This window comes from Vanessa atalanta, chromosome 14 (assembly GCF_905147765.1).
Source record: "Vanessa atalanta chromosome 14, ilVanAtal1.2, whole genome shotgun sequence".
Lineage (NCBI taxonomy): Eukaryota > Metazoa > Arthropoda > Insecta > Lepidoptera > Nymphalidae > Vanessa > Vanessa atalanta.
The window spans coordinates 11,542,666-11,567,736 of NC_061884.1; the positions used below are offsets into that span (position 1 = coordinate 11,542,666).

Below are 25,071 nucleotides of genomic sequence, written 5' to 3' on the forward strand. Positions count from 1 at the left end.
AAATGATAAATCAAAAACATTTTCGATTATTTATTTATTACACTTATTTAATTTTAATACTTTATATTTTATGTTATTTTATGATGACATAAAAATCTTACTTACATTAAAAAGTACAAATTATCCTTTTTCTCTATGGACAAAAATAAGGATATTTCACATTGGGCTACCAATAATAAAGATAGTCTAAATAATACTTATCATTATTTCAAATGGTATAAGATAAAATATTTGTGTATTTAATTTGCATAACAGATTTGTATTTTTTTATAAAATGCAACAGGGAATATACGCTATGAAATTTGTCACACAAAATTACTTCTCTCTGATATAATATTTTCGAATGGATAAGCTCGCAGTTTAATTTCAATTATATTCTTGAATACTATCATTTACTTTAAAAAAATGTTTAAGCATTAATAAAGTAAGTATTTATTATAAGAATTGATAACATTAAGTGCATAAATATATATATGAATATGAATTAAAAATAGTTACTGTATAAATCTTGACCGCGTGGAATGGTGGCAAGAATGCTAGCTGCATTTAATTTCAGCAAAAATAAGTTTGGTAATGTCCTATTGCTTGACTAAGGCATCCTTTCTTTAAGGTAGATCTTACAACCTTATAATAATCCAACACGCTGCTCCAAGGGAAATACAATATTCACATAACTGGATTTGGAACTACAAGATTCACTTATATGGATTTGGATCTACAGTTACAATTCACCTCCTGTTCTTTTAAATTTGAAAAATTAAAATATTTTTTATTTGGCTATTTTGGTTGCTGTATACATAAAGTAAGTTCGTAACATATCGAGCATAGACTACGTTATTGACAGTAATAGAGAATTAGAGACAGCTGATCTTTTAAAAACCGAATTGCTGTCCGAGTGACAGAATTGTTCATTCGGTAAAATATTAAATTAGGTTTTAAATAATTATTTACATAAAATCATGGCTACGACGATGTTTAAATTGTCATCTACATTTATTAATTCATCAAAAAACTATCGTTTTGTTGTTGGACTCATCAACAAATGTAATTTCAACACAACAAATGTCACTATGGTAAGTTGCATAATCGCTTACTTTCCTTAGAAAAAAACTATTATCCGTCGAAAGTACAATTGTTAAAGAATCACCGGTATATTTAAATTGTTAAAAGCTATTTTGTACTCTCTCCGGTCTATACTTTGAGAATGATTCTTGTTATTTATGATTTGGATTTCTTATTAAAATTCATTACTATTGCTGTAAACTTACTGTTGTACTTTTTAGATTCCAAACCATAAAAAGTTCATTATAATTATTGATAGATACACTAAAAAGCTTTTTATTATGATGAACAAAAAAAAAGTACTATAATTTTACAATATCAGAATAATTAAACATTGTAATTTTGTTTTGAAACATTGTTATCATTTTTTTATACGAAGCTTAGATAGATGTTTTGATCACATGTAATCTATAATGCTATCAAATTTTACATAAACATGAATAGTTAAATAATTTACTATATACGCTATTGATGACACAAACACTAGCTTTTAAATGAAGTAGAGTAATCAGAGAATATGCAACACTATACTCTACTGTAGATGAATTATGTCTATAAGTATCTCTATGTGATATTGGTTTTTTATGTTTTCCTTTAATTTTGAGTATGAAGTGAATTACTGAAGAACTACATATAAATTAGGTTTATACCCATTATGGCACAGTGAGTAATGTTAAGATCGTCCCAATTAACTCTTGGATCTGCTTAGCTAAATCTGTACTATATTGATTAAATCTCAATATGTAAATAACAAAATGAAAAAAAATTAACCATTCCCTACATTGCTAATGTGCCAATCTTGGGCATTGAGATGTTATGTTTTATGTCATTTCGACACCAACAATTTATACTACGCTAACTCGGAAGTGTGCGTACTCACACTCCGCTAATAATTGATTGATTGATTTAAAAAATTGCCTTTAGTTAGTGTTGTATAAATTTGTAACTTTGTTAATTTTGTATATTTCTTCACGATTTTATTAATACATATAAAATAACTTTTTTTTAGCAACTTTTTAATATATTTAAAAACCAACAGTAACGCATATATTTTATATTTTATGACACACTGCAATGTTTGACATTATTTGAATTATACAGTTAATTTAAATTTCTGGATGGAAGTATTGATTTAGTTATTTGGAAAGCTTGTAGTTCTTACATTTTAATTAACTACATGTATATATTAAATAATTAAATAGGAATAAAGATGCATAATTTTTAAGTAGAAGTAAGTAATTTTTAAAAGTAGCAAGAAACATTATTTGATTAAAAGTAAATTGCATTTGTATTTTCTTAAATTCTCTAGAATTTACTTAATTTTAGAAAAAATTACTAACAAGTGTCAGAAATCGTTCAATTCAATCATTGGATGTTTGATAATAATTAGTAAATTAAGATATAAATTGTTACAAAGTTTTTCGGTAAAGAAATTCTCAATAGAGCCTGAAAATTGTTTTCCTGCCTCAAAAATTACCTATAACCCTTGGTCCTGTGCTTGAACCATTCATAACACCTTTTTTTCTATCAATTTATGAGAACGATGGCATAATGAGTGTATCCGTGTTTGAGAACACCCTATATCTCCTGAACAGTTGATTTATTTTTCTATTAAGATTAATTGCCGCGACTGACACGGTCTGCACAATGTCATCATTCTTATGTATGCAATTATATAACTACATACAATACATATAATAATAATTGAAATTTCTTATCAACAGTGTGGTTATTATTTATAACTGTATGCCCAACCACGCTATCTATTTTACCATTAACATAATATTTTTAAAAACAATTATCAAATATGCGAATGATAACGGATAGAACGACGCGATACCACAATACAATCTACCAATGCCAAGATCAGAACGATAGTTAATAAAAAAAAAACGATGTAACATTCTCGTTGCTTCGTTTCAGTGTTGCCGCTCTTAAAGACGTTCTAAGTAGGGGAACTTATAGTAAGTTCTTTTTGCTAACAATGTCTATAATATTTGTCTTCGAGCTATAAAATTTGGAAAAAATAATGTCAATGGTTTCTAGAACACCATGTATACTATTTTACGAACGTAATAGATTCGTCCACACTGGGCGCTTATTGCGAATTTCGGAAAATACTGGTATAAAACGTAGTATTTCCGTGAAATCCACTTACAATATTGAAAATTTTGAGCTCGTTGATGATGTTGCTATGAAGTGACTGAGATTACATAGATCGTAAAAATAAGGGACGACCACCTCAATACCTACAATTCTGATATCCTTTTAAATTACTTGTAGATGAAGAGTTTTCAACATTAAGTTAAAAGAAGAAATAAAAACTACGCCAACTACAAAGTATTACAAAAAGTAACATATTTCTGAGAAAAAGAAACATTGAAATAATCAAACGTCTCATTAGTCGTAGATCTTGTTAAAGAATTGGTATAGTTTGACAATAAAAATGAGAAAAACTTGGAGTGGCAATCTTTACATTTCGTTAATTCTGCTAGACTTTATTTGGGCTAAGTAATCACAAAATACTATTGGAATACACATTTAGGGTTATAAATGCTCTTCTTACAAGAATCTAACAAGAAATAAAATCTTATGCTACATTTTAAGTCCATGTTTGTAGAAAGGCCAAAACTATCTATGTTTTTTTAATATATACAATAATATAAGGTCTATACATATAAAACTATTTGCTACACATTGCTATGACAACAACCGAAACACATCACTATACATATATTCTACCGCAAAACAGCAATTCTTTTGTCTATAAATATTAACGAATATTATACATTGGTAAAATTTGTTTCTTTGTATATAATCTACGGAAGTAATGATCGCATACTTTTTTTTCAATAGGTACATTAATCCTGTATGATATAGGATAGAAATTATATTTAAATAATACTATTTACTTTATTAATATATCGCACCCAAGCGTAACCGGGACGGGTCACTTAGGAAGAAATAAATTAGTAAAAAGTAGTAAAATTTATGTTAAATCTCATTAACTTTAGGTAGTTATTAAAAAAAATGCAATAGTTATGTGGCACTGAGTGTAATTTCATGTACATGTTTGGTTTCAACTAAAGAAGATTAGTGACATATCAAATTTAAATGGACTATTATGGCTAGTGACTTTAAATACTTAAGAGTGGCAACACTGCCTCGTCTTCGTCGTTCGTATACTATACCATTTGGAGGGGACGACAGTCTAACTCGGCGTGGCGAAACTTGTTTTACGTATATATAACGCAGAGATAAAATTGTTCGCGTATTTGATCGTACCAGAAATAACTGGCTGTAGCGTGTTAAAAACTTCGGCATACATAGAACCTCTTTTAAGTTTTGACATTGCTGACAGTGTGGAGTTATTTTTATTATTTTACGAAATTTCGAGTTGATATTATTTTAGAGATTTGAAATTATACTGTTTTATAATAATGGCGTGTACAGTTTGTATGAACAATGAAAATAAGCCGGTAAAAATGGTAAGTGTTGGAATTAACAATTACAATAACAAGTTTAAAATATACAGTGATATTGAAAATGTTAATTGATCGAATATTGACTTCGAGTTTTGAAGTATTGTTTAGTTTAAATCAAAATAACTTAAAAGTGTTCTTTAAAAGAATGACAAACTTAAATTTAAAGTTATATCTATCTTAGATAATAAAAATATATGTTCTAATTCGTAATACCTGCTTACATTTTTATTGAAATTCACTTTAGCAGATAGTATCACTGATATTTTAGTTATTAACATTGTGTTATGTAACAATAAACAATATTAAATATTTCGTATATTCCGAGGTAATTTTTAATTTACATAAGGCGTATGTAATATCTGGACCCTCAGAGGATTACTCTTTTATCGATTTGTGTTGACTTTTTTTTTTTTTTTCGCGACAAATTTTATTTGATTGATACGTGATTAGGGTATTGAACCACGAACGTATACATAAATAAACTAAATTTAAAATAAAAAAAAGACCTGTTATTTATTATTTAATGTCGAACATCTCAACGAAATGGTTTGTTACACGTATTTGTTATGTCCATTTGATTAAATATAACATTGTTTGTAATGTACGTGTGTGTAATTTGAATTGTTATTGAGAATGAAAAATGTTTTTAAGAAATACCTAAGTAATTTAAAGGTTCACCTTTTTGAAGTGACACTACTATAGAATCGTTGAGATTTGAAACTCGATGTAATTTAAATGCGTCAAATCGAAGAGAAAAAGAAAAAAAAATAGAAAAAAAAATTTCTGCTACCCTGCGTGACTTGTTACTTTTCTGAATATATGTCATTACAGATTAGGTATATAGACGGAATACTGACGTAATAATTATACGTTCAAAATAAGCAACGAGAGAGATAAACATGATTTATGATAAGCTATTTACTTGACGTAATTATTTTGATAAATAAAAGAAACATAGGTAAATCTGTTTGTTTGTATTTTCATTATCAACATCACATTGTATCGGTATAAAGTTACTTCATGAACTCTGTGATACTTTGACTTCTTACTATATTGCCACAGTAATTTAATAATATAAATTAAATACGTTCGTTAAAAATAACATTAATAAATAGGGCAATATCATTCAACACAATTATACAAATGATAAAAAAGCGTCGAGCTAACTTGTTGACTTTCAGGCAGGAAATTTTATAAATAATTTTATTTAACTGATATAACTTTGTATTTCAATTTTTGGAATATTAACTACAGGGTTTCTTGCCGGTTCTTCTCGGTAGAATCTACATTCCGAATCGTTGGTAGCTTATCTTTTATTACAATTCTGTAAAAATCCTCGTAAAAGCCGACTTGAATACACTATATTTTGATTTTTATTGGTTTTGTTATTATCTTTCTTTTATTATGTACAAAGTATTTGTTATTCAAGGAGCCTTAATTACAATGTAATTTCGGCGCTCAGATTGTAATTGACATATTAAATTTGTTTTCAGAGGAAGGAACGGGATACGTTCGGTGAATTGGACGTGCCGGATGACAAATTGTACGGCGCCCAGACCGTACGTTCCGTGATGAACTTTCCGATCGGCGGTATAGAGGAACGGATGCCCGTGAGTGTTGCATTTGTTTTGCATTAATTATTGTATACCGATTGTCAGACGAAATTCAAAAGTGAAAATAATTTAGTTTTGCTGTTGAGATAATTATCATTCAGTCAGAGCCTAGAATAGCTTGTGCACCCTTAAGCACTGTAATATAGCCTGTGCAGATGGCTAGTATTCCTTAAGAATGGTCATCATGGCCAAAAAGTTATATTAGAGATTTAAATGGATCTTTAGAAATGTACCAATCGATGGAGAATCTTCAATCCAAAGTTCCTATAAAATTCCGTGACACAATTATTAAACAATGATCTCCTAGTACTTTTTCAATCAAGCGATTCCTTGATTGTTATGTGATCTTAGTAACAATAAAAATATTTCAGTAATCTTTTTTTTTTAAATCGAAATTTACTGACCCATAATTGTATGGAGAAAATCTATTTGGGTTTCCTACTCTCCTACTTTCCGACGTTATGAATTAAGCTGCATAAATTAAAGTGACGGTAATCACTCAGCAATAAGTATTCGAGACCGGGGTGTTTTTAACTTTAGTTCGGTGTTAGTTTAAAAAAAATGTTTAAATTGGAGCACGAAATATATGGTTAATATTGTCGTTATTGACGCAGTTAGATTTCGTACAAAAACTTATTTAATCTCATAGTCCGACCTAGGACGTTGGACTATGAAATTAAATCCTAGGTAAAGAAAAATATACAGGTTACATAAAATTGTAGTTTTATATATTTATTTAAACAAATATTTGCACTTGTTTGGTTTTCTATCCATGTGAGGAAAACTTACAAATATATTTATTGATTCGTTAATTTTATCCGTATTGTAAAGTGCTGTTTTTGAATGAATTTTCATTTCATATTTTATTCCTTTGTTTTGTCAACCGACAAAATAAAAATATATTTTTTCTACCATTAGATACTTCGTGGGCTTTGTGCTTTGTGCAATTCCACCTGGGTATGTCAACGGTGACAATGAAATGATTCTTGATGATCATTCAAACGGTGTCAACTAACCTCAAACAGATATATTAAAGTCCAGTTTTCAATACGACTGACCGACATGGTCAATATCGTCATAGCCGGATGTCACTATAGAACATTCGGAAACAATGCTATAATTAAGACACTAATTATCCCGAAGCAGTACAAAGGACGATAACAATACAGCGACCGAGCGAGCGAACCCATTTTATCATGCTACGTCCACACACGTGGAATTCGTATCAGATAATCCAGTTAATGGAACATTTCATTGATTCAGCCCGGTGCATTGTGATTATTGTTGTAAAAGCTTTCTCTCTATAGGAGCCTCGACTCTCTACAGTATGCTAATACTGTTACCGTTAATATCAGCGTGTGGTACAATTTGGTGGAACCGAGGAAACGCGACCGAATCGAGCGAAAGCGAATGTGTAAAACGTCACCCTTACTAATAATTTAAATACAAAAACGTTTTTTTTTATTTTTCCGGTACAGAATGGAACACTGGCTACCTAACACCTGACCTCCCTCCGTTAAACCAGTATAATACACTTATCTTATGAACCGAGACGGCCGTGTGGTTAGAACGCGTGCATCTTAACCGATGATCTCGGGTTCCAACTCAGGCAAGCACCACTGAATTTTCATGTGCTTAATTTGTGTTCGTCTCGTGCTCGGCGGTGAAGGAAAACATCGTGAGGAAACCTACATGTGTCTAATTTCAACGAAATTCTGCCACTTGTGTATTCCACCGTGGTGGAATATGCTCCAAACCTAAAGGGAGAGGAGGCCGTAGCCCAGCAGTGGGAAATTTACAGGCTCCTAATGTTAATGTAATTAAAAAAATACACTTATCTCAAAAGTACATTATACAGTTTTTTTATCACATAACGGTTTATATATAACTAGTTAGTTTGTGTCAAGGCTTACTTCTATTCAATAATAGTAAAAACATTTCAGCCCAGTAATTTGAAATAAATTCACCTGCGAAATATATAAATAATTCTAAGTTATTTGTACTTTGTCTTAAACAGATTGTTTCTAGAATGTTCTGATATTTAATATTATCATACAATAAGTATTTAAGAAACTTCACATACATTTACAGGTGTTTGAAGTTAACATTATTCAAGAATTATATCGTTATTAGCGTTTATTAACTCGTGGAATAAGTGTTTGTGTGTGTATGGGTGTGCGTGCATGCGTGTGTGTTGTGTTTAAGTAAACTATTCTTTCATATTTTTGATTGGACGTCATTATAAAGTTCAGCCTGTATACAAATGTAAATGAATTAACATATTAATTTTAAATGTCTATTGAAAGATCTGTTGCTCAATGTGTAATAATCCGATTATATTTTCTATTTGTAACACTTATTAATGTTAACATGACGTTTTTTATATAGTTTATCTTAATAAATTTTAATATTAGTCTTTATATAATATTTATTTTATATATAGTTACTTAGGTTCATATCACGAATAGGGCTGTCAACAGTTAGAGTTTCGTCCGTCGAAAAATTCTTAATAACAGTCTTTAGTCAGTAAGATGTCAGTGTTACACTCTCGTGCCTCAGAAAGTTCCTAAAACTGCTTACGTCTTTCCTTCTAATGCTGTCCAGACGTGTCATTTAATATTGTGTGAGCACGATTCACGTCTTGAACTTTTCCACTGCGTCTGACTTATTTAGATTTTTATTCGGGCGATATTTCAATGCTAACTTTTTTTTTTTGACTTGTTTAACTTTCGTATTTGATACAGGCTAACGCCAGCTGTTGATGATTTATTTTTATTCATAGCTTAACTTGATGTTCCAACTAGTAAAGATGTTACGTTGAATTATTATTTTACACAGTCGAAAATAATTATGGATCTTGTTTACGTTTTTTCCCTGTCTTTGACGTACCCGTTTCGTAGTATCGTCAAGTCCTCGAGTTTAGCCAATCTCAGTTAGGAAGACTTCACGAGCTGTATCGAATGTTGTTGATTTTTTTAATTTGAAAAATACGCACATCTTTCCTGAATTAATTCATTAGCTTGTAGCCAATGTCACTCAATGATGAAAGGTCTCGATACCTCACACATCCAAATATGTTCAGGCATTTCAAAGTTATGCTGGAATAAAGAAACATACTACATAAATACTACAGACAGTCCTGTAAAAAAAGTAATAACGTTGTTTTTAATATCAATAATAAATAAATGATATAACAAAGTGAGAAAATAACACATGCATAAAATACCAAAATACGTTGTCTATCAAGATAAAATGTCTTTAAACATACCAATATTGTAAAGAAGTAAAATTAGTTTGTTTGTATGTACGGAGTAAAATCAGGAATGATCCAATTCTATAAATTTGTTCACTTGAGCTACATTATATCTGAGGTCCATAAGTCCTAGCGTATAAATTATATTAAAAACATATAATTTTGTTTATTAATGAATTGCATCCGTGTGAAGCCGAAGCGGGCCGCTAGTATTATCTACATAGATTGATGAATAAGTATAAACCTATAAATTGGAGCGTCATTCGCTTTCACTAACTTTCTAACTGTAAAAAGTACTCGCAGAACATTGAACATTATATAGACATGGGTATTTTTGTAACGATCACGTGGTATAAGTATATTGCATTATTTTTTGCATTAGCAGCCCGTAAATGTCCCACTGCTGGGATAAAGGCCTCCTCTCCCTTTGAGGAGAAGGTTTGGAGCATATTCCACCACGTTGCTCCAATGCGGGTTGGCGGAATACACATGTGGCAGAATTTCGTTGAAATTAGACACATGCAGGTTTCCTCACGATGTTTTCCTTCACCGCCGAGCACGAGATGAATTATAAACACAAATTAAGCACATGAAATTTCAGTGGTGCCTGCCTGGGTTTGAACCCGAAATCATCGGTTAAGATGCACGCGTTCTAAGCACTGGGCCATCTCGGCTCTCTCGGCTAAATATATTGACCAATTTGGAATCAGCCAGACAAGCTTATTTACTTATGTCATTCTATATAAAACTAGTTGTCGCCCGCCGTTTAACTCGCGTTGTAACGGATGGTCGTTAGAGTTTACGGTTCCAACTTTTTTCATTTAAAATTTCATCAAATTCGGTTCAATGGCTTGGCCATGAAAAATCAACAGACAGAGAGTTAATTTCGCGTTAATAATATTGTTATAAATAACATAATTTGACTTTTGAATAGACGCAGGTACCTACTTGTAATTTTTTCAGTTATGGTTTTTGCCGACGATATATAAGTGGAATCTTTCCCACGTTTGAGGTTTCAAACGGAAAATTGTGGTCCCACGATAAATGAACAAGTATAGAAAAAAAAAACTATTTTTAATAAAATAATTTTGAATCATAAAATAAAACTTATTTTATTAATTATATGACTATAGTTAGGAACTAGCTATACTAATATTATAAAGAAGTAACATCTGTTTGTTTGAATAGGGGGGGGGGGGGGGGTATATAATATTCGGAACTAATTTTTTTAAACATAGATTATTCCTGCATGTTATAGGGTAAAGATTTGTTGTAAATTATATTAATATTTTACTACACTGCATTGGAGCCGGGGCGGGTCGCTAGTATTAATTAAATGTATATAGTCGACACGGAATCTAAAATACACCCAGCCTAAACCCATCCCAGTTAGCATTTTTCTTCAAATTATCTAATTAAACGAATAAATTTACTTGGTGGTAGGGCATGTAAGCACGTCTGGGTAGGTACCGCCCACTCATCAGATATTCTACCGCTAAATAACAGTACTCTCTATTGTTGTGTTCCGGTTAGAAGGGTGAGTGAGCCAGTGTAATCACAGGCACAAGGGACATAATATCTTAGTTCCCAAGGTTGGTGGCGCATAGGTGATGTAAGGAATGGTGTATACTTCTTACAGCGTCTTTGTCTATGGGCGATGGTGACCACTTACCATGCCATAAAAAAATATTATTAAAAAGTAAAAACATATCCAATAATCATTACCTTTGGGTATGACACAATAACGAATCAAATTAATCTGTATATCGTTATGGCTTCGACTAATGGTCGTTTATGTTATAGTCGTAGGTGTAATGTTCAACAATACCCTGCAAATAATAGAACAATTCATTCTTACATACTCAATGACAAAATCTATATCAAATAGATTTTCATGCAAGTATTGTTTTTTTACTAAGCAGTGTACGTACACATTATAGAGATTTGAATATCGTTGACGCTTAATTTGATTATTGAGGGCTAGTGTATCCCGATAAACTGCGCGTTTATTCAAAAGATTTTTGTAGGGGGTTTGGGGCTAAAATGATGAGACCTCTTTTGAATGAAATTTTTAATTTCGAATGGTACACATTAGTTCAGTTAGAATGTTTACGTTTTCATTTTTTTTTTCTTATACATCCATAGTACCGCTCTCTAACCGGCCAGAATTTTTTTTCGCTCTCTAAAATGTATTAAATCGTAAGAATTTAGTAAATTGCATTTAAGAATTATCTTTAATTTTCTGCACATTTGGCGGCACGGCTGGAGCTCTACAAAATGAGATTACAACCGATTTTTTATATGCAGCCATCGTCCCATGATCACTGGGACAATAGTCGGCTTACGCAATTAATATATAAGATGTTCCTGACCAATTTTGGTCGCTGTGAGTTCAAGCTCAAGGAAGACTAGCCAACTGCGCAGGACACATTATACGCAGCTCAGATTCTGCTGCTTTAGACCACTCCACTAGACCTACGAGGCAGTCAATATTAATAAGCCAACTATAAATTATTTTTTATTATTAATTTCAGTATCCAGTCATCGTTGCTTTCGGAATCCTAAAGAAAGCAGCGGCGAAAGTCAACATCGAATTCGGCCTCGACAAAAAAATTGGTAATTTTGTTTTTATACTTATACACTGAGTATGATTAGTATGTTTTAATAAACACACACTTACAAGCCTTTGTCACGTTTGTAATTCATTTAATGATTTATTTATATGCAAACAATTGTATTACAAACGAGTTATTGCTTCTATAAGAGATGATTGAAGACACATAAGGGACATTACATCTTAGTAGCAAGGCTGGCGGCGCGTCGGCGATGTAAGGAATTGCTAAAACTACTTACGATCGGGTTGACCATTTGCTCACCCGCCTACCAATGACATAAAAAAATTAAAAAGAGAGTGTGTTATATGTGTTTGTTATATAAATATTCTATACATATAATACAATTGGAGTGTCTGTTTGTAATATTAAAATAACCGCTTTTTACTAAATGTGTATGTATGTATGCACAATACCTATACGAAAAATATTTTTTTTTCAATTTTTGTCTGTCTCTCTGTCTGTCTGTGTGTTCCGGCTAATCTCTGGAACGGCTGGACCGATTTTGACGGGATTTTTACTGGCAGAGAGCTATAGTGAACATTCATGTTTTAATAATAAATAAATCGTTTATTGCGTATATATTATTTATATCAGTTTTTTTTTAATAAATAAGAAATGATATCCTTAATATCCAGTTATTAAAGATTTAACCTTTGAATTATTACGTATAATAGTTATAATGCATCAGCAAGACCTGATAATATCCGGTCTCAAGATTGTGTCGACTTGGTGGTCCATATATAAGTTTATTTCTAGCTGATGCCATAATGCAGGCCTGTGATGATGTGATCTCGGGCAAGCTGTACCGCGAGGGTCACTTCCCTCTCGTCATCTGGCAGACTGGTTCGGGCACTCAATCCAACATGAACACGAATGAGGTAAACAGATTTTTCTTCATATCCGAATACTGTTTTGTGGACATCTTAAATTTTCAATGCTTTGATATAATTGCGATGAGTCCCAAGTAATTATGCTTTATTTAATCTATAGTCCATTCCAATGGAAGAAGGAATTAAATAGCCTTAGATTTCCGTATTCCACGCCATTTTCTTATAGCCCAGCTATATTGTGCGCTTCTAACAGTTCTTGATTAATATTTTAATTCTTTACTTAGGTTGGTAATTTTTTTTTGTGTTTTGATTATTATTATTTTTTTTACTATTTTTTTTTTAATTTAATATTATAATATGATACCATTATGTAGCCTAATATCTGGGAAGGAACTGTCTTCCAAAACACAGCGAAAGCAAATTTGGAATTCAAGGCTGATGTTAAACAAATGTAAACAAAACTTATGTGTAAAATAAATAAATGTCTTTATTTATGATACAATATTATTTTTCTTAACTGTACCTCAATAGTTCCAATAAAAGCTTCGTTGAAGTTCAAAACGCCACTTGTTCGAAATCCATAATGAATGTCGTAGATTTTATTCAAGATATCGCGACAATTCGGTGTCCAATGCTATCAAGGGTTCGTCCTCTTGTGGTCGGAATAGACTATATGGATATATCTCATTATGTTTAAGGTAATTTCGAATCGTGCCATCCAAATCCTCGGCGGGAAGCTCGGCAGCAAGGACCCGGTGCACCCGAACGACCACGTGAACAAGTCGCAGAGTTCGAACGACACGTACCCGACCGCCATGCACATCGCCGTCGCCATGGAGCTGCGGGACCGCCTGATGCCGGGCCTGGTCGCGCTGCGGGACACCATGGACGCCAAGTCCAAGGAGTTCGATAAGATTATCAAGATCGGCAGGTTTGTTAGTATTCTCTCTTATAGCTTGTTTGAATGATAGAAATTTGCTAATTCGTTTTTAATGAGTAAACAATTTTAATATAGAAGTATAAGAATATATGTGTCTTTGGCTGATTTAGGCCATGTTATACATTTAAAAAGAAATTGCAACGCCGATCGCGAGTCTAGGCTCCGGTCTCCATATTATAGTTCACTAATGTCTGTGAGCAAAGATGAGGTTTACTCGGTGGCTTTGTGCAAACACGTCTGGGTAGGTAACTTCAGGCACAAGAGCCATAACATCTCAGTTGTTCGGCGGTGCCGGCGTGTGCTAGTGAGGCCAGTGAGGCCAGTGCTTCTCAAACGATGGCGCCGGGCCGGCAGGACGCACCTGATGGACGCGGTGCCGCTGACGCTGGGGCAGGAGTTCAGCGGGTACGCGACGCAGCTGTCGTACAGCGTGGAGCGCGTGTGCGCCGTGCTGCCGCGCCTGCACTACCTGGCGCTGGGCGGCACGGCCGTCGGCACCGGCCTCAACACGCGCAAGGGCTTCGCCGAGAAGTGCGCCAAGGAGATCGCCAACCTCACCGGTGAGTCGATACGTTTGTCGAGATAAAGATGCACTCTAATTAAGCATTGTACAGAGTATATACATTTTCCTATAATTCAATCTATTCTAGACAATGGTTCTCATTATGGTAAAATGATCACTAGTCGATGTGATATTATTTACGTTTAATACTTTAATCATCATACAAACAAGTCGACGACTTTCTTGAAATGCTATCTGTTTTTTATATTAAACCATATAACCACTAAATCATCTCCAATGCATTTCTAAAGATATACAAAAACAGCAACATACTTTATTCAAGTGAACTCGACGGTTTATATCAAAAGAAAACTAGCGAACACAGGACATATTATACTATATATCTCATAATTCAATGGCATAGTAAATACAATATGACCAAAGTTCAATATGACAAATGTTCAATTCAGAAATTTCCAACTTTAGGACTCCGAGCTTACCAAAATCTAATAACAGCCCAACCTGGTGTTTGATCCTGGGACTGTGGGATCTGTAGCCCACAGGAACCTAGCCACTAGACCAACAAGCCAGTTATATTTATTCAAGTCGACTCAGGACAGTCAAATCTTACAGGATTCAATTAAATTTACCAATAGGCTAATAATAATAATAATAATAATAATAATAATAATAGTTTATTTGCTCGAATATGGGTTAACAAAGGTATTTCATACATTTACAGTGATCCAACATATTCTGCCGATTTGGCGTGCAAATATTTTTGAAGAAAATAATAATACTATTAATGAATTTACTACAATTACAAATATAAAGTTTATAGTTTTACAATTTAAATAAATATTTTCAATTTCATCATTATAAATAAATAGTTATTTGTCAATTAATTCAAATAAAGTTACAATATTACTTATAATTTAAAATTTGTCGTCAAAAAATTCATTTATACTATAATACAGTTTATCTATCAGTAATTTAAAACAAAAATTCTTAAATAAATTTAGAGACAATTCTTTACAATTTCTGGGTAGGTGGTTGTAAATGCGTATGGCCATGCAATATACATTGTTGTGATACAAAGCTAATCGTTGAGCTGGAACGTACAGTTTGTCCTTAAATCTGCTACGCGTATTTATTACATCACAATTTCGTTTAAACAAATAAATATTTTTATGAACAAATATACTAATTTCATATATGTATAGGCAAGGAACGGGTAATATATTTAGACTTTTAAATATGGGTTTACAGCTCTCGGTGAAATGAATATTATAAATAGTTCTTATACATTTTTTTTGTGTCTTAAATGCAACATGCAAGTCCACAGAATTACCCCATATTACAATACCATATCTTAGCAAAGATTCAACATATCCATGGTAAGCTGTAATTGCAGCTGTAACAGAAACTATTTGGCTTATACGCCTCAATGCATATATAAATTTATCAATCTTGGTACATAAATTTTCAATATGATTCTTCCAGTTACAATATTTATCTATTATTATGCCCAAAAACTTTGTATTATTAGCTTCTGATATATCAGTTTTGTCAAAATTAATTTTAATGGCCTGTAATTTACTTCTATAAGTTTGAAATGTAATAAAATTTGTTTTGTTTAAATTGATTTTTAAATTATTTGCTTTAAGCCAATGAATTACTTTTACTAGAGCTGATTTTAGTTTTTCTTTTAAATTCGTATGATTTTGACATTTAATTAGAATAGTCGTGTCATCAGCAAAGAGAATACATTCATGCTTTATATGATCAGGAAGATCATTTATATACAAAATAAATAGTAAGGGTCCCAATATGCTACCTTGAGGCACTCCAATATTCTTATTAGTGTAATCAGATCTATGAGTTATTTTATATTTATTAACTATACTATCTAGTACAACACACTGTTTCCTATCTTTTAAATATGATTCCAACCATTTATTTGCATTTCCTCTAATGCCGTAAAGATATAGTTTATCTAGTAAAATTTTATGGTTTACGTGATCGAAGGCTTTACTCATGTCAAGAAATAGGGCCACCGGAATGGTACCCGCATTTATGCATTCAGTAATACTTTTAACTAGAGAAAAGCACGCATTTGTTGTAGAATTATTTCTTCTAAAGCCATATTGTTCGGATTTTAATAATTTACTGGAAACAATAAAATTGTAAATTTTATCATACATGATTTTTTCGAATATTTTAGATATAATTGGAATCAATGTGATAGGTCTATAATTATTCATTTCTGTGGCATCTCCTTTTTTGAAAAGAGGCTTCACTAAAGAGTATTTGAGTTGATTTGGAAAGTGTCCTTGTTGCAACGATAAATTTATTATATGACTAATGGGAAAGGCGATAATACTAGCACAATATTTTAAAATTTTTGTATTTATTTCATCATATCCTGTAGCATTCGTATTTTTTAGAGATAAAATAATTTTGTAAATATCTATATTATTTAGTGGGGTTAAAAACAAACTTTTAGGATTAGAGGGGATATTGTAACAGTATGCTCTTTCAGGTGCTAAGGAATTTTCGATGTTTAAGAAAAATCTATTGAAATGTTCGCAAATTTGTTTCGGATTTGTATATTCTTTATTATTATACTTTATTTTCTGTATTGTTTTACGTTTATTATCGTGTTTGAAATTATTTTTGATGATTTGCCATGCTGATTTACACTTATTTTTAGCTTTACTTATATTTCGATTATTGTCTATACGTTGTGCATTTTGAATACATTTTTTTAAAATTGTTGAGTATTTCCGATAGTTTTTCTTATTATTTCTTTTATTGCTCTTACACGAAATATATTTAAGATACAAAAAACGCTTCTTAACGCAACAACGTCGAAGACTACCGGTAAGCCATTTATTATGATATTTTTTGTTTGAAATTTTTACGTATATTTTGGGGAAACATAAATTATAAAAAAGAATTATAGTGTCATAAAAAATATTAAATGCCCTTTCTGCATCATTTTCGTTATAAATTTCATTGAAAGATAAAGCTGACATTGCATCTAAAAATTTTTTTATGTTGTCCTTTCCATAATCTCTTCTTTCTTCAAACCAAAATTTATAATCATGTTTTATTTCATTCTTTATTTTTACTTCAAACTTAATAACTTGAGCAGTTTCGTGGTCAGATAAAGCTAAATAGTGAAGATTTGAGTCAACATTGCTTTCTAAATTACTTATTATTAAATCAAGACATGCTTCTTTTCTTGTCGGTTTAGCTATATGGTTTTTAAAATTGTGATTGTTTAGTATTGATATTAATTGATTCGACAATTTTGTCTTTTTCATAATGTCAATATTCCAATCTCCACAAATAACTATCTGTTTTTTTAAATTCCTACTGTATTTGTTTATAATTAAATTCAATTCTCGAAAAAACATATTAACATTTGATCCTGGCGTTCTATATATACAAATTACTATAAGATTATATTGTGATAATTCTATGGCACATGATTCAAATTCATATATAATATTAGGGACGTAAATTGGGAAGAATTCAAGATTATTTTTTAATAATATACAGGAACCTCCTCTTTTTACATTAGGTCGCGAAAAATAATTTGCTAATTTATAGTTTTTAATTCTAAAATTTGACTCATGTCCTTTCTTTAAGAATGTTTCGGTCAAGCATATAATATCTATAGCACCTATTTTATTTTCAAGCTCACCTAATGCAATTTCAAGAAAATCTTGTTTGTGTAAGGCACCAGCTATATTTTGATGCAGAATAGTTAAACTATTATGTTTAGAAACGAAAAAATTCTGTAGCATTAGTTTGCATTTTTGTATTTTTGTTAATTTTATTTTTCTTTATTTGATCAAACAGGTAAGGTATTGTTCCTTTTTGTAGTTTATTTATTTCTATATTTTTATTGCTTGCATTGTGGTTTTTAATTTGTTGTGAACTTTTATTAAAATAAAATGGAATTGTACCTTTTTTCGGCAATATTTTTTTATTATTTTTATCCTTATTATTATTTTTTAATGCTATGTTTTTTTTAGAGTAAAAGTTTAAGGGTTTATTTATGTAAGTATTTTTGTAATGAATGTAATCAATTTCCACACTTATTTTAAAACAGAGCCATGACATAAAATCTTCGAAATTATATAATTTTTGTTTATTGTAACTAGGAGATTCAATAAATTTACAATTCATAAAATTTTGCACAATTAACTTTATATTATTATTTAACAAATTTTCATTTAAGTGTGGATTGCGATTTACATTTAATACAAAAACGCGATATTTTTTTAATTTGTGTAATGCATGACATAACTCTGAAAAGACAATGTAAGGATTTTTGTCATTTGAACCAACTGCTAATACAATCATATCCTCATTACACAAATTTTGCAATATATTATCGCAACTACTGAGGACCTGTTCACAGGTCGCATATGGTTTTACCCAAGATGATATGGTATAGATATCGTTTTCTATTTGGCTTCGATAATTTCTCAATTTTGTTGAAAATCCTTGCACTTGTTCATCACCGAGAATTATAAGTTTAGCCTTATTCTTTTCTTTGTTATTGTTCTTGTTAGAAATGTTAGATTTTTTGCAAGTTGAGTGCGCCTCCAATATCTCGTTGGGAAAAGTACATACTTTATTTTCCACATTCATGTTTGACACAATCTTTGCTAGATCCAACTCTTTGTTATTATTTTCAGTAAGTCTTTGGTTGCATATTGATTCTGCTAATGGCGTTTGAAAAAGTCTTTTTGGCATGCTGACATAACTTTTATTATTTGTAATAGGAAAATGGCAAGAAGATCTCGGTATTTGATTTATTACATATCTGTGCCGTGGTGTTGAAAAGAACCTATTTGCTTGATTACATTGTATCTTGGCTAATTGCAATGGAGATTTATACGATTGTGCGTTAGTACAATAATGATCCTCAATAATTTTTTTCAGTTTGCTGTTTTCAGCCTTTATATTTTGAAGTTCCCCTTTTAAGTCTTCTACTTGTTGTTTAAGATCGTCTAAGAGATACTCGTCCATCTCCGATTTTGCCAAATTTTTCGAAGTCTTAATCTGGACTGAGTGGACAAAGGATTCTTGAGGAGAAGAAGACGTATATGATATATCAGAATCAGAATCATAATTGTTTCGAAGTTTTCTAATTGTTACGTTTTCCATTTATAATTAATATATATAAATTATTGTTTAAAGTCAAAAAAAAAAAAGAAAAAAACACAACTTATTACGTTCACCGTGGATTAGAACTCTCAACACTCGACGCATTCAATAACTTAATTCTTATAGTGATTCCATTACACCAATTCTCATATGACTCGAATGTTTTAATTATGTTAGTTATTGAAATTCTTATAATTCTTCGAAACAGAGTAATCAGGTAGCCATAAAAATCGTAATCATGATATACCGACGACTTATATACTTCTATTATAAACAAAGTAAATTTATTGTTTTTACTGCACAATTTCCTTCTTTCTTTTCACTTTTCTGTTTTAGTAAATAGGTAGTGACAATAACTTGAATTATGATAGAAAATAAGAATAAGAAAGAACTATTTCTGTTGTTTTTATCACTTCACTATTACACTTTTATTTGTTCCAGTTTTCCGTAGCCTTTGACCTTTACATTTATTTTGAACACTTTTAGTCACAGGACAAATAATTTTACAATTACATTATATAGGTTAGCACAAATACTTTTTATAATTTACTCTTTGATTCCATATACAACGATTAAACTTCTATTACGATCTTATTTAGAATTTCCATATCGCTCGGTATCTTGACGTATTGTAAGATGAGGATATGTATTATCTTCGCCGTGTGTGATGTTTCATTGATTTAAATAATAAGTGATCTACATTATAGGTAAATGGTGCGTATAATAATTAAGATAATTGAACTTTTTGGCTATTTGACAATGCGAATAATAAAGTGTCAATTATTGTAATCAGTATAAATTACGAGTTTAAAAATGGTTATTTATCAACGAAAGTTGAAAATATTTATTCAAAAATCAACAAATAAAAATGCATTTTTTTTAAACGTTTTTCACGTGACACAAAACGCTCCCGATTGGTAAACTCGTGTGCCTACTGTATGTGTATTATATGTGCCACAGATTACAATAACAATAACAATTGCGGCGCCATATTGTCAAAGTAGCGTTTTCGCGCGCTATTTAAATATGGAATTTTTAATATGATATTTTTAGCAAATATACACTAGTATTAAAAAAAAAAACAATGTATACTGGGTTCCTTAACCTCTACTACGTAATATAAAATGGATTTTAAAAACCAGTCAAATAATCTATTATAAGGCTTCATAATATATATTCTACGGTAGTTATAACTAGTGTTACGAGACTAGCCCTAGCCTCCAATACGGTGCTACGTCATAGGATATCATAATTAATAATAACATTAATAATGTCACATTATTATTATTACATATTATTACAATTATTATTGTAATTAATTGATCAATAATTTGTACAACTTTAGTTGATATTATTTTATATGGAATAACATTTAATACTGGCATGTAACACTCAGTGGCATAGCTAGGTGTGCAAGGGCCCCGGTGCATAGGAAAACAATTGGGCCCTCACCCCCTCATTCCATCCTCTCTTTAACTTATATTGGCCTTCAAAGTTATAGATAGGAAAAAAAATCTTGTGAGCAGGGTCGAGGTTTTCTAGCTTCAGGAGCTGGCGTGTTGGTTCACCCGCTCTTTTCAAAGTTTAGGTCAGAGGGCCCCCTATGCTCCGGGGCCCTGGTGCACTGCACCACATGGCCCTTTGATAGCTACGCCACTGGTAACACTATTTCTTATTTTAAAAGTGATTGAGCTGTCATAAGAAAAACAATTGGATTGTGAATCACTTTAAAAATATAGAGAGAGATTGAAACATCACTGTACAACATAATTTTATTTTGCCATCCCGAACTACTGAAATTACACTAGTCAATGAGATGCACTGGATTATGTACTTATTTTTGTTTGTGTTTTATTAAAATAAATATTTATTTTATATTTTAACATATCTCCAGGGATTCCATTCGAAACTGCGCCCAACAAATTCGAAGCGCTCGCATGTCACGATGCAATGGTGGAAGTATCCGGAGCCCTCAACACCATCGCCGTCTCTTTGATGAAGATAGCCAACGACATCAGGCTGCTGGCGTCCGGACCTCGCTGCGGTCTCGCTGAGCTGATGCTGCCTGAGAACGAGCCCGGATCTTCCATCATGCCCGGTAAGGATGTCTTACATACATATCATGTTTGATCTGAGCAGGAATGGCCTCATGGAACAATCTATCTCATTTTTTGTGGTGATACATTGTTAGCAATCATATATAGTGATTAAAGCGACCTTGGAGAAGGAGTTGATTACTTTCCACCCTTCACTTCTATTTAAGAGGAGAGGAGACTGACCCAGTAGTGGGATATTTATCTGTAACTGTCCCTTTACTTTTAAATTTGTGAAAAAGATGATTCTTGTTTGAAGTAATTTCATATTTCACAGTAATAACCTTTTTGATTGTAACAATATTTTTTTTAGTAAATAAATCAATATATACGAGTCAATATTTTCACCTTATTGCTAATTTAATGTTGTTTTAAAAAGGATAATTTCAATTTTTTTCCATATTAATATAAAAAGGAGCAAAAGAACAGTGAGTTTCTTCGCCTGTATTTGCAATAGATAAATAATGGGCAGTACCAAGTGGCGTGGCGTGCCTCTAACCCTCGTGGCGTTACCAGGCAAGGTGAACCCGACGCAGTGCGAGGCGCTGACGATGGTGGCGGCGCAGGTGATGGGCAACCACGTGGCGTGCTCCGTCGGCGGCAGCAACGGACACTTCGAGCTCAACGTGTTCAAGCCCATGATCGTGTCCAACGTGCTCCGGTCCATTAGGCTCATTGGTGAGAAGTTCGATGCTCATGTCTACTACACACTCCTGAAAGTATCCCTTTAATGATAATAAGGACTGATAATTTGTGATGCTGCCACACAAAATGAAAAATAAATCAAATAAAATTTACAAATTAAAAATAGACACCGAAGGCACGGATAATATGTCTGTGGCGATCCATCCTTATTTTTGCCACTTACGTTAGGGATATTAATATACTTACCTAAATACACGACTCGTTTAAATATCTTCTTTAGCGTAGGATACCTATTCTAGAATAAAAAGCAGTGTGTTATCCTCTCACTTATAAAGTATAAAGAATGAACTACCAACAAACAAACCTATTTGTAAAATAATTAATATCCAGGCAAGATATATTATATACATGTATAATGTATTTAACTAACATAACTTTGTATTTTAAATGTTAGAAAAGTTTAACTACTGATTTTCTTGCCGGTTCTTCTCGGTAGAATGTACATTTCAAACCAGTGGTGGTTTTGTAAAATGGCGATTCAAAAGTGCTTGTCTACTTGATTAAAGTATATTTTGATTGTGAATATTAGCTATACATGTTAATAATTATATTTGATTTATTATTATTTTTATAATTATATTATATTATTATATATTAAATATTATATCATAGTGAGGTAATTTTTTTTAAATTAGTAGTAATTTTTTTTTTTTAAATCAACAGTATTCCTGAGTGCTACCACTATTTTTATCTAATAAGACGGAAAGAAATTCCTCTTACTACAGTAATTCATATGAATATTTAACTGATTCCTAATTATGTACAACCAAAAACTCGTTCGCTGGGAAATGGGCCGGTTGGAAGGCAATATTTGACTTTTCTTTATTGATGAATTGCACCCGTACGCAGCCGCGCCGGTGTTGCTAGTATGAAATGAATGACTACATATACTGTTTTATATAAAAAAAAAATGTATAAGAACACACTAGTTCTTACCATAATACATGATGATTTAATTACATATATTTGTTCATTAATCATGTAAAATCGACTGCTTAATTCCAGGTGACGGTTGCCAGGCGTTCAACAAGAACTGTGCTGTTGGCATCAAAGCGAATACGAACCAAATCAACAAAATCATGCGCGAGTCCCTCATGCTTGTAACGGCACTTAACCCACATATCGGATACGATAAGGTCAGTGTGAACATTGCTCACTAAGCTATTCGATCTTCTGAATAAAAGCTATATCGGTTTAATATAAAGTTCTGTTTAGAAAATTTACATTTATATGCCTCTGAAAGTATCTAAAGTAGTTTATTCTGGACTTGGACTCGATAAACCTGACACTACAGGTTCTTACCGGTCGTATCGTATTATGAAAGTGATTGAGATATCTGTCGAATCCTACTCAAGAAATAGTCGGCTAATATCAGCATATATGGGGCATAAATGGGGAAGAGAACAAGTAGGTAGACGGTAGATTATGAAGGATTGAAAATTACTAAATTAATTTGAATAAATAGAGATAGCTATTTAGTCCTACTGTTTTAGAATGTTTTTTCATGCTCGTGTAGATAGTAAATTTCTATAATAAAAAAACTTTTTATTTTCTGAAATATTTTTCTTTTAGAAGTATTATTTATACACTTAGCAAAAGCACAAACACCCTCAATGATGTTCAGAAAGTAATTATGTGGCTTGATTCAAAGAGGAGTTTTGGTAATCAAAGTAGAAACGAAATTAACAGGTGTTTGTCCTTTTAAATTACCGAAATTCCATTTTTCGTATTATTGTTATCCCTTTCAAGCTCAATTTCTTATTTAATCTTTTACATTATTTAGCAATTTGCAAAATGTTTAGATTTTACATAAAAATTTACTTTGGTTTACAGAACATTGCTGCGTAAAATGTTTCAAATTAAATGTTATATTTGATTCAATAGCCACTACATTCATTTGAGTTATTTTATTTCTTGCATAGAACTAACACTTTTAATCAGAATTATTATAAGCTATTCTAGGTCAAGCGTCTTATCATATTCAACGCCAGGCTACAATATCAATCAAGCCCCAATGATTTATAAAATTAAATATTTCCAGGCTGCCCAAATCGCCAAGACAGCACACAAAGAAGGCGGTACACTCAAGGACACAGCTATCAAGCTAGGCATCCTAACTGCTGAGCAGTTCGACCAGTGGGTCAAGCCCGAAGACATGCTGGGACCTAAGTAGATGTCTAGAAGTGAAATAAAAACTTTATGTATGACAATAGCTTTATTATATAAAGTATATGAACATTGAAATGATTATTTGTTGTTAAATTCAAATACATATTTTTAATATATGTTGGAATTTTACATGGGGTAGTAGTAAGTGTTAGTGCATGGACTACTTTTTACTTACCACTTGAGAAGTATTTTCATAGGAAATGGAAACTTACTTTTTGTTTTTTTCAGTAAACACATAAAAATGGTGCCAAGTTATTCTATATAGGTTCTTATGGTAAATATCCACAGAATGTAGTACAAGTTTCCTATACGTATCTGCCCCATTCCAAATGTTAATTTTGTATTGTATTCATTAATAAAGTTGTAACATTTTGTATTTATTTATTTTCAAAAGCAATCTATTTACAAACAAACAATCATTTTAATGCATAATGTGTAAACTTTGTGACATGTATTTATAATTGTATATACATTGAATATAGTTTTCTTTTCAAATTGTCTTTGATTGTAATTTTGTATTTTCTGTTTGTTTGAAAAATCAAACAATGATAATGTTAGTATGGAGAAATAAAAGTACTTAATATTTATTTATTCATAAAGCTATTATTATATTAAAG

At 31.5% G+C, this 25,071-nt stretch overlaps 1 protein-coding gene across 2 annotated transcripts; it reads left to right on the forward strand.

Moving 5' to 3' along the window:
• Positions 1-889: 889 nt before the first annotated feature.
• LOC125068582 (fumarate hydratase, mitochondrial-like) lies at positions 890-24,954 on the forward strand. 2 transcript variants are annotated; one of them, XM_047677762.1, is made up of 10 exons: positions 890-1,073; positions 6,041-6,157; positions 11,948-12,029; positions 12,785-12,906; positions 13,557-13,789; positions 14,153-14,358; positions 21,382-21,585; positions 22,097-22,258; positions 23,291-23,421; positions 24,327-24,954. In XM_047677762.1, exons 1-10 carry the CDS (start codon positions 960-962, stop codon positions 24,456-24,458), a joined length of 1,503 nt encoding a protein of 500 aa, XP_047533718.1. In that variant the 5' UTR covers positions 890-959; the 3' UTR covers positions 24,459-24,954. The 2 variants fall into 2 exon arrangements, with proteins under 2 accessions (XP_047533718.1, XP_047533719.1); XM_047677763.1 differs by lacking the exon at positions 890-1,073 and adding an exon at positions 4,328-4,550.
• Positions 24,955-25,071: the final 117 nt, after the last annotated feature.

Coding starts and splice junctions, on each gene's coding strand:
- LOC125068582 (XM_047677762.1), top strand. CDS start 960: ATGGCTACGACGATGTTTAAATTGTCATCTACATTTATTAATTCATCA. Junction 12,030..12,784: donor CGGCCTCGACAAAAAAATTG/GTAATTTTGTTT, acceptor GTTTATTTCTAG/CTGATGCCATAATGCAGGCC. Junction 22,259..23,290: donor CCGGTCCATTAGGCTCATTG/GTGAGAAGTTCG, acceptor GCTTAATTCCAG/GTGACGGTTGCCAGGCGTTC.